We start from the raw sequence: 10,768 nt of genomic DNA on the forward strand, positions 1-10,768 counted from the left end.
AAGCACGTCCCCTAACTTTCTTTCTCCTGCTCGTCTGTGTTTAAACAAATCTGTGATTGATTGAAATTCAGCAAAGTTCTTGGTGTTAAAAAAAAAAGAAATCAGTCAAGACTGATCGACCAGCTGACCAACAGGTAGAAAAGACTCAATAACAAATATTTCTACAACTGCAACTGTGTCATAAATATGACGTTCCTATGAGTTTGAATTAGCATAAAAAGAATGGTAAACAACATAATTGAGTGGTGCTGCTCTTTGTGACATACAATATATATCTTAATAATAGAACCTTAATCTTCTCCTTACTCCTGAAGACTTATCATGAATTGTTCTTCCTCCATTTATTTCCTTATTCCTCCATAAATTATTCTGGCCTTTAAATATCCCGTAATATCTCCCTTATCTCTCCACTTCCTCTTCCATCCCACCTTGTTACCTAATTCTTTTCCTCTCTATCGCAGTCTTCTCCATTCGTGATGAGATAAATGTGCATTAATTAAAGAGACAGCTCTAATTATATTGCGTCTTTATGCTGGTGGACTTTATCTGGGTACTTCTTGGGCCACGAGTAGAAAATCAACTTTCTTTTCTTTGACTTTCAAGCTAGTCTTGCTTTTTCTTTCTAGAAATACAACGCAATTTCTACAGAGGCTGAATTATTCTTTTTTCTTTGTTTTAGCTTCAATGTTTTCAAAATGGTCAACAATGTTCATAAAATCAATAAAGAAATTTGGACCCGGGTAATGAATATTAGAAGTTTTGCAAGCAAGGGAGTGAATAAAAAAATAATAATAATCAAGTAACAGTCTTCTGCAAAGTTGTAAATAAGCATAAGTTTCAATTTTATTTTAACGTATGAAAAGACAGCCCAAGCACACACATAAAAACGAATGTATCTAAGTTCTGTCTCAAAAATACTCTGGAAGAAGACAACATGTTATATGTGGCAAAAATTATATAGCTCTGAATGCAAGGCTGAAAGTCCTGCGACATGCCCTCACACCCCCTTTGGCTATGTCGATTGCCAGAGTTGCAGGAAATTGTGAACTGCTATATTTGACCATAAGCTGTACTGGTTTGGGGTTCATTGAATCAAAAGTTTTGATATAAACTCAATCAGTCTAAAAGGCTTAGCCATGATTGGAGAGGCTCAAGTCCCTCAGCAAATCCTTCTTTTTTCTACTCCTTTTCCTGCATAGGGCTCTTCTTATGTCACAGCCTCCATTCACTTCACTTTACCCTCATTTCATCTTTCTAAATTGTTATTTCTCTCCCTCAACTGTTGTATCAAAACCTATTCTCCACCTCTCCGTGGTTTCAGATGTATCTGACCTCTATCTCCTCTCTCTCTCTGCCGGTTCATCCTTGCTCTACCTTGTCTCTTTGCTCTGCCTTTTGATTTCTGAGTCTTTTAGATTTATTTTCTACTGGTCTGAGTTTGAAGAATCAAAATGTGTTGAGCTGAAACCAACACACAGAAAACCGTGTGTTGGTTTGATTGAAGTGCCCCTGTTTACAGTCATGGGGAAAAATAACATTTCCACCACTGTCAAGCCATTTATTTGAAAAAGTCCATTCTTGTTGCTTCCTGGATGTAAGAGCAATTAACTGTAAAAGCAGGCATTTTGACCTTTTGGTGATGTGGAGCATATAGCTCCATTAGCCCTCCCAGCAATCTGGATAGGGTTATAAGGCTACTTTCAACTTATCTGAGTAGCTACAGGCTTCAGCTACCATGCTGAATATTAAAGGTCAAGGGAGGACAATAAGAAAGGACTTACCCACCGTCTACAGGACGATCTCCTACCGCCGTTTTCAACATCACCCCACAAGAGTGGAAGAAATGTGACATAAAATAAATTGGCACGCGACATATTTCTCTTTCCTACTCTCAATTTTCAGCTCAGCATTGGTTCAGGATTTGAGTTTTAGGATGCTTCTTTTTGTGACAGTGACACTTCATTTGAATTTTCAGCAGGGCCTGATTCATGTTTTAATCATCAAGCTCAGCGAGGAACATTATAATGAGCAGCTGAGAGCACAACAAGACAATATCCCCGTGCTTCCAACGCAATAAAGGTGGAGTGAAATTCGCTGGGACTGTAGTGTTTTTGAATTAAAAATTGAAAGCCTCTTTTAATACAGAATAATTAAAACACTCATGACAATGTCTGTGACAAGTAAAGCGGATGAGAGAGGCAGAGGTGAGTCAAAAAAGAAGGGTTGTCTCAAATGTGCGGTTGGTGCAGGACTTTTTAATTTACTGTAACAACACACTGGATGAGAGGACTCTCGTCTTAGCGTAAGTCTACTTTAAATTGCTTAATCTTTTCTGCACCCCCACACGCAACCACCCACATTGAACAAGGACTTCTTTGTTACAACATTTTAGTATCTTCAAGATCCCCGCCTCTTGCCTAATGACCCCTGGACACAGGTTTCAACCCCCCTGTGACTCTGCAAGAATAAGCGATGGATGGATAGCCAACGGATGGATGGATAGTATCTTCAAGAACTGAGCAAATGCAGAACCACAAACATACAGATGCTGACCTGTGAGGCCATCATTAGGCCAGGAGCCAAGATTACAGGCTTGACAGGTGTATTCATCAAACACAAACTCGTTTTCTTTGCACAGGGTGCACGTCCAGCAGCAGCTCACCTCACCCTTGCGGATCACCTGAAACAGAGACCATAAGCATTTTTTTTTTTTTTTTACTACTGAACAAGTCCCCATTTAAATACAGGGATTGAGTTGGCAGGAAACTTGTTTGTATTTGCTGACATGGCAGCTCGTATGCAGCGGACTCAGTATATTTATGTAAAATTGAGCCTGTGTCAAGTCAAGCAGAAAATATCATATTCCTTTGAATGAGGGAATCTGGGAATAAGGATCAGACATAGGAATAGGTAGGGGATGCAAGCATAGGCTAAGGGCAAAAGTGACTTATACCATAGGCTTGAATTATAAACCATTTGCCTAGTTGATCATAGATTTAGAAGTCTGCACATGATTCCATGAGACAGTTTTAAAATCACTTTTATGACCCAAGATGTAAAATCTTGTGGAGCACATTGAAAATTACTTCTGTCTGCCTTTTAATATTGCCAGAGGTATAGCAACCACTGCAAACCCTGCAAAATGACACTTCTTTTACTATAATTTTTTGTCCCATTTAAATCTTTCAAAAAAGCATTTAATGCCACCTTACCTTAATTTGCCCTTTGTCACAGGGTTCACTGCAGACCGATTTAATGATGGATTCTTTGCTGGACCAGATTTCATCATCAGCTATCTTCAGTCCACTGTTGTCCCAACTGCCAACATTGATGTAGTCATAGTAGTCCCTCCCCATCTTCTTGAAATTCATTATTTCATACCTATTTAAAGCAATAAAAATGTGCAGTGAATGTCCCACTGAGAGATCAAAGAGGTAGGTTATAGAAATTATGCTGGATATAAATCACCCAGCAACTTTGCCTACCTGCCAGGTGAGTCTCCATTTTCATCAAATAAAATTCCCTCTCCAGACACGCCAGTGAAGTTGGTTTTCATCAGGAAGTCCAGCAGAGTAGCACCGTCTATGGGTCGCATAGCATCACAAAGGCCCTGTAGAAATGCTAGCCATTAGTCTGAAGTATGCAAACGAATTCAATGATTGCACAAAATAACCATGGTAGTATGTAATTATTCAACTTTATGGGACGGTTTCCATATAAACATAAACATATTCTAATAGACTGACTGGCAAAAACAGGGACAAATGAACATACCAGGCTTCTTAATAATGCCTACAAAAAGAGGAAACATGATACGTTAAACTACTCATAGAGCATCATTAACTGATTAGTTTAAAAAGAAAATCAGAGAAGAGATCATTGATCTCCAGGATCAATGATCTCAATGAAATTGTGGGCTTTTTCATAAACATTCAAAAGATAACATCCAGATTGATGTCTCATTGAAAATGTAGTTGGTTTGATGATGCATCTTCACCTATCTGTCCATAAAATTGAAGCATATTATAACTTATTTAAAGTTAAGAAATATCAACAACGGTGTTTGTAGTTGAACAGTTTAACTACGGAGACCTGTTGCTGTTTGTGCAGAGGGAGATAAACATTTTATCTGTGACAGACTTTCTGTGACTTACTGGCGGTTTGTTTAAATGAAATCGACAGCCAGTGAGGGGTCACTTGTTAAAAATCCGCTTCCACATCTTTCCAGCAAAAAAATATTTTCTAAAAAGACATTATGAGACTTGTAAACATGCTTCCTTATACCCTACTGCCTTTCTGCTTTATGCTTAAATGATGTATTAACTTCATGTAAACAACATTCCACCATTGATATTCTATACATCTAATACTGTAACATGTTTAATTTTATAACAACACTGCTATTAAATCTTGAGCATGAGAAGTGCAGGTTATAGATGCTACAGGAATTTATATTTTTAGGAAATGCAATTAATAGCGATATAAGAGAGTGTGACAACAGCTCCCACAACCATAAAGCGGAGAGTAGCACTTTTAGCTCTTTAATAAACATTATTGTAGTGAGGTGAGCAGAGGAAGTAACCTATGTCGACAGCAATTTACTAAACGAAGCACTGGAAACTCTAAGTGGAGCTCAACTAACCTAAATCACAAGGAAAGGAAAAGAAAACAGAAACAACCTTCGTCAATCATCACTTCTAAGCTTCTCCTAAGTAGGAAAATGGTTCAAACTCTGGTGGTGGACAAATAAAAGGCCATTTTTAGAATGATTACAGAAAAGATCCAGTTTAATGCAATTGGGGATTTTTAGCCCGTGTATGTAAAAAGACTGATGATATTAGTACGGTGAATGAAAGCCAAACTCAAATTGGCAGGAAGAACACCCACTTCCTGGAGCTTAGTCTGGTTGCACTTCACTCTTCACAGACATGGTTTACAATCTGAAAAGTTCTTCCTCATTGTATTGGGATACTTTCTGACTTTTTGTCATACATGCAACATGACAAAAAAAGTCAAAAAATGGGAGTAAAGTCTGCTGAAACATGGGAGCAGTCTCCAGAGAGATTTTTGCACGGTCTGCTCAGGTCATGACTGATGAGTTCACTTTGTGCAACAATGCAAGGTAGAGAGGCAAAGGAGACACTGCTGGACTCTCTGCATGAACTAAATGTAGCCAAATTGGAATTTGAGAAAGAGCTTAGACAGTGAAACACAATTATCTACTCACTCAGCTTTTCTGTACTGCTTGCCCTGGTCCCTCATGTATTTCTTTTTCGACTGGACCTACCTGATAGCCTGGGCATAGAGAACGTTGCATGTTATGCAGCCCGAATGCCATTGAGTAAATAGCATTAATGACAAATCCCATCTTGGTGTCCTGTGCGTAATGAGTCTGCAGGGAATCCCTTCCTGTAAAAGGTGCACAGATAAATAGATAGTTAAAGCGGAGGAGGACTGACCATCGCACTGGACGACTGTCAGTCCTAAATAATTTTTTTCTAACATCAAAGGGCCCTTTCTCCTCTTCCTCATCAGTCACTCCCCACCTCCACATTGCATTTCTGCGTCTGTCTGTGTCCTGTTCTTTTGTAATTCCCGTCCCATTTCATTAGGACAAATAAGAAATGACTCCCTTTGATGCAGCTCTGGAGTACTGTTTAGCCTATGAATGAAGTGAATGAAACAGAGAGAGAAGGGGATGGCATTGAATCAAAATATGAAAAGAAATGGAGGGTTCATTCTCAAGATGAACCTAAAGGTCATGTGGTCTGTTTGTAGCTGTTTGTCAAAAAGCTGCCCCTAAAGATAACCTGAGTTTTCACCAATTCATATTTTATGGATAAAAGTTATACAGCCCAATCTGCATGAAAGTAATTGTTCCCCTTGGGTGAAATTGACTCATATTAACAGTACTTAATAACAAAGTTTCATTTCTCTTGAGACATCTCTTACGCCCGAGTATGACCCAACCTGAAGAATCAATAAATCACTTAAATAGAGCATTTCTGACAACATAAAGTAGGATAAAAGGTCTTAACAAGCAACACACCATTCGCTAAAAAACTGAAGAGAAGCAAAGTCACTGACATCTATTAGGAATGGACTAGAAATAGTTACAAAACCATATCGAAGGCTTTGAGACTCCACAGTGAATCAATACGAACCATTGGAGAACCTGTGGAACAGGGGTGGACCTGCTCCACCTGGTGAAAACTACTAGCTCACACATTTGCCAAAAACGTATCTTGACATTTCCTCAAATTATTTCATATCTGGCATCAACGATGATTATTACACTTAAGCACATTTACGTGGTCTAGCATTATTGAATGAATTCTGCTCTATACAAAAAAAAAAAAAAAAACAGAAGAAGGTCTGACCTTCGATGGGTGACTTTACACTCCACTCCACTTAGATCGTGGTGGCATGGCCTTAAACAAGCTGCTCCAAAAAAACACCCAACACCAGTGAAATTAAAACTATTCTGCAGAGAAGAGTGGGTCAAAAATCTCCACAGAAATATAAAAGGCTCATAGCCAGTTATCACAAGCACTTTGTGGCAGCTGATGATGCCAAGGATAGTATCAGTGTTTCAGTTTAGGGACCAATTACTGATTCACAAAGCAAAAGATGTGGTTTGGAATGTTTTATTAACAGAATCAAAATTACAATCCTACACCCAGTGTAGGAGCAGATGATAAATGAATATATGATCCACCTGGTGTGCAGGTGGACACTGAGGATATGTAAAGAGCAAATAGATGACCTTCACAATGATCAAAGGTGGCTCTGACTTTAATTCATCTGACAAGGTAGCAATCAGTGTGTCAAAACTACCCTGCTGTATCACCGATGCTCAGTGGCTTAAAGCATTAGCTCTCCCTATATGCCGAGCAATATTCTGAAATCAGAATTTCTTTGATGGCCTGAAACATTCAAGTTCCCTCTGTTTTGGTATTTTATTTGTGTCTCCACTTACTCTCACAGGTGCGGTTGTACTTGTTGCTCTCCTGTGGATGACCTTTAAGTCTGCAGTGAAACCGATGCTGCCAGAACTCCGGAAACCAAGGATTCCTGTGGTTGTTTTCAGGACGGAGCTTAAGGTAGTAATCATCAAACCATTTCACGTCCGCCGACTGCAGCTTGATGGTAATACCCCCGGCTGCCTCCTCGGAGTAGCCTTCTGTCACGTCGTACCTGTCTGCCCATCCGTCGCTGCGACGAAAGGAAAGGAGAGAAAAGTGGCAATGTTAATAAGTCTAAGCATTCAAATGGGGGCAACCAGAATGCAGTTGAGGATATAAACTTACAATGCCTTATAAAGGTATTCAAATTATTTGAACTTCACATTTTTAATGCTACATCTAAATATTTTACATGGGAACAGGAGCGAAAAGGTTTGATTATTTCCAAATTGTTTACAAATAAAAATTTCGAAAGTGCAAAGTGCATTTGTATTCATCCGCCTTTACTCTATTAACCCTATCCATTGCAGAAACCAATTGTCTTCAGAGGTCACCTAGGTAAAGAGAGCCCACCTATGTGTGATTAATTTTTCATCTCAACAAAATCCAACGGTTCCGTGCACATCATAGAGGTTTGTTAGAGGAAATAAGACAGCATCACAAAGACCAAGAAACATAACCAGACATAGAGTGAAAGGAAACAAAAATAGAGCCGTCACTAGAGAATCAGAAGACATGTAGGAGGAAGAGATTACATCATGATGGGCCATGTCCAAAATTCAACGGATCACTTACAAACGGGTTAAAACCACGAGGCACATACACACCCACACACATGCACCGCCAGACTCTTGAGATGATCTAGGTCAAACTGGGTTCGTCTGATGCTGCTGATAAAATGCCAGCTATATGCATGTGAGCGCCTCACAGTTCACCCCCACAACACATTTAGACGCTATAGTTTACATCTTTGGCGAGACGCCGGGGTTTGCCACTCCTTTACAACGAACAGATGGCAATGTGAACGTGTCTGCATGCGAAAGGCAGAGATAAGGGGAGGAAAGTGGATTGAATGACAAATGTCTTCTCCTTCCACAATTCATTGCCAGCCTGTCACAACCAAAACAATGATCCTCAGTTCTTACAGTGAAAATTAGTTTCTTTCAGCATTATTTTTTGTTTATTTTCTACCAACGTTTCTTTTCTCTCTCTGTCTCAGAGCCTCCAGAGTACAGAACTAATTTTCTCCTACAGCAGTCCCTGCACCCTCAGTCAGACTGGAGATCCAGTGTGGAAGTGAACTGCTTCCCCTGCTCTGCCTACCTCAAAGTTCACCTCTGTCAATTTTTACTTTCTTTTTGTCACAGTTACTGTCACCCTCAGTCACTGAGCTGTGGTCAGAAATCGCATATAATTTTTCAATTACCATAAATCTATCCGACATGAGTAAATGTTTAGCCTCATATTTGTATGGTGCAAAAGGTCAAAGCAATTAATAAGAGACTACAATCTTGTCAATGAAATTCATTTAGTTTTTTTTAAACTTTCAATGAAAATTAGTTCTTTTAAACCAATTAATGGGGGCATGTTGTGTTGGATTGACTTTTTTGATTATTCCCCCATCAAAAAACATACCTGGAGAGTTGCTCTTTCCATGCATGTTTGAGAAATCCTTGTATCTCCCGTGCGAGCCATTCAGAGGTGCCTAAGCACTTGGTCTCACAAAGATATTTCCATGAAACTCCTCCTAGAAGCTGCAGTCCCCAGCTGAGCTTCTGCATCACTGAGCACCCCTCCCCTGCACCGACCCCATTCAGCTCCTCCAGACTAGCGGCAGCAGAAATGAGCAAACACCTGGTGGAACTGCATGACTTCTTATCGAAATAATCCTCAATCCAATGCTCCTATGAACAGTTGTAAATGGCATAACGGAGGAGCACTGTTGTGATGATGTGCTGAAGGGCGAGTGTCAGAAATATCAGCCTCTTCTTAAAGTGACAGAAGCCAATTTGAAGGCTTCAAATTACAAAGTCAAATTTCTTTTAAGTCATATTTGATGTGTACAGCATATTTAAAACAACTGAACGAAACATATTTTCTCAATTTTGCTATAAAATGGCACTCTGTGCATGGAAATGCTGGCCTTTTAAAGGAAAAGCAAAAATGATGTTACCATTTTTACTGTATCTCTATGCAGAGTGATGATAGGTTTCTTGAATGTTAAGACAAACTGGCTTTAAATCATAGTGAATCTTACTAGTAACGCAATATGCACATTTCAATGATAATGTGGAGGTAGAGGAAGAAATCTGAAGTTAGTGTCATGTTTCATACATCTCAGAGTTTCTCCCATCAGCATTTCTTTGCCAACATTTGAACTTTACTAGTCCTGTACAGTGAGAGCATGACACAACTAAAATACTGGGACAGTAGAAGCCAATCAGAACTACCCTGAATAAAGCAGCTGAGTATTTTTTTATTTTTTTATTTTTTTTTTCAGTATGAGTTGGAATCAGGTGTAGGGATAAAGTGGCTCCCAAGGGTCTGCACATGCTTTTCTGCCAAAAAAAACCCCTCAGCCTATCCACTTTATTGATAATGATTATACTACCTAAGCTGGCCTCTGTGTACTGGTGTCAATTTCAACACTTGTGACTAAATGCTAAACACCTGAGGCTATTCCACACACTAAAGTAGTTAGGTGAGCAAAGGATTTGTAAACTGATTTCATTTCATCTGTTGACATGGTAATAAAAGCATCCTGGGATAAAATGGGATGGAAAGATGTGCTAAACGGTTAGCAAATGGTTGCAAGTCCTGGGAAGAAAACACATAAAACTGAAACCTATTTTTATGGGACATATCAACAACCCCAAGATAAACATTCAGTCACCAATCATCTCTTTATCAAGGTTTTATCATTCCAGGAAGAAGAAAAACAAAAAAAAAAAAACAGGATACTGTACATACAAATAAATATAGTACAATAGAGCAGGGAAGCTAATTCAATCTGTTGTTGCTGAAGATATCTGTCAGTTCAAAAATGCCTATATCAGATTTACGTCACGTTGAAATGTGTACAGGTGCATGAGGGCCAGCCTTATGACATTACAATCACACAATCTGCAGAAAACCACAGCACAGAAAGCTGATGTACTCAGTTACCATCAAAACGGCAAAAAGGGTTTCACAAAAACATAAGGGTAAAAATACTTTAATCTGTAAAGAATGTAAATATCACTCTTCAGTGTGAATTATAATTTGAATGGTGTTGAGTTCACAACAATTAAATTACTTTCCTCAAGGACAAAAATATCAAAAATACAACCTGAATTTTACCAGTGAAACACTTTTTGCTGCACAGCCTGTAGAATGTTCTATGAAATACACATGCTGAATTTTAAGCCAAATACACAGACAAATGGGTTCTTACAGATTAAAGATTAACACTTCAGATGTGCAGCTGTGTGGGTGATGTTGCAGAAAGAGGAGGGTTTTAACATAGGCCTCCAGGATGCGCTTACAGAAGTACTGTATATGAGGATAAGCTGAGTGTGCGAACGAAAAAAATGGCCGCAGTTGTTTACCTATTATTTCATCAGGCAGTAGACGGATCAATCGCTTTCTATTCTGGATCAAAATAAGTGTTATAAATGACATTCTGTCTATTTCTCTCTTCCAGTCTCTTTCCACATGTCTGGAAGCCCAAGGCCGTTGTCATGGTATTCCAGCCCACGCTCAACCTGCTGTCTGTACTTTGTGTCTCATTAGAGGCACACTGGATCGTAAGTGTATGCACATAC

General features: G+C 39.1%; 1 protein-coding gene across 3 annotated transcripts in view; it reads right to left on the bottom strand.

The window, feature by feature from the left end:
• Positions 1 to 10,768, bottom strand: part of grm5b (glutamate receptor, metabotropic 5b) — a 76,508-nt gene that overhangs the window by 8,714 nt on the left and 57,026 nt on the right. For all 3 annotated transcript variants that reach the window (XM_015050999.1, XM_015050997.1, XM_015051000.1), the window contains exons 7-11: positions 6,980 to 7,215; positions 5,288 to 5,409; positions 3,486 to 3,610; positions 3,213 to 3,381; positions 2,554 to 2,680 (exon numbers count right to left, since the gene is read on the bottom strand). In XM_015050999.1, the coding sequence (XP_014906485.1) occupies positions 2,554 to 2,680; positions 3,213 to 3,381; positions 3,486 to 3,610; positions 5,288 to 5,409; positions 6,980 to 7,215 (779 nt within the window). The remainder of the gene's footprint in view (positions 1 to 2,553; positions 2,681 to 3,212; positions 3,382 to 3,485; positions 3,611 to 5,287; positions 5,410 to 6,979; positions 7,216 to 10,768) is intronic.

The sequence above is a fragment of the Poecilia latipinna genome, unplaced genomic scaffold (assembly GCF_001443285.1).
Source record: "Poecilia latipinna isolate Pla-1442-1.1 unplaced genomic scaffold, P_latipinna-1.0 Scaffold1023, whole genome shotgun sequence".
NCBI lineage: Eukaryota > Metazoa > Chordata > Actinopteri > Cyprinodontiformes > Poeciliidae > Poecilia > Poecilia latipinna.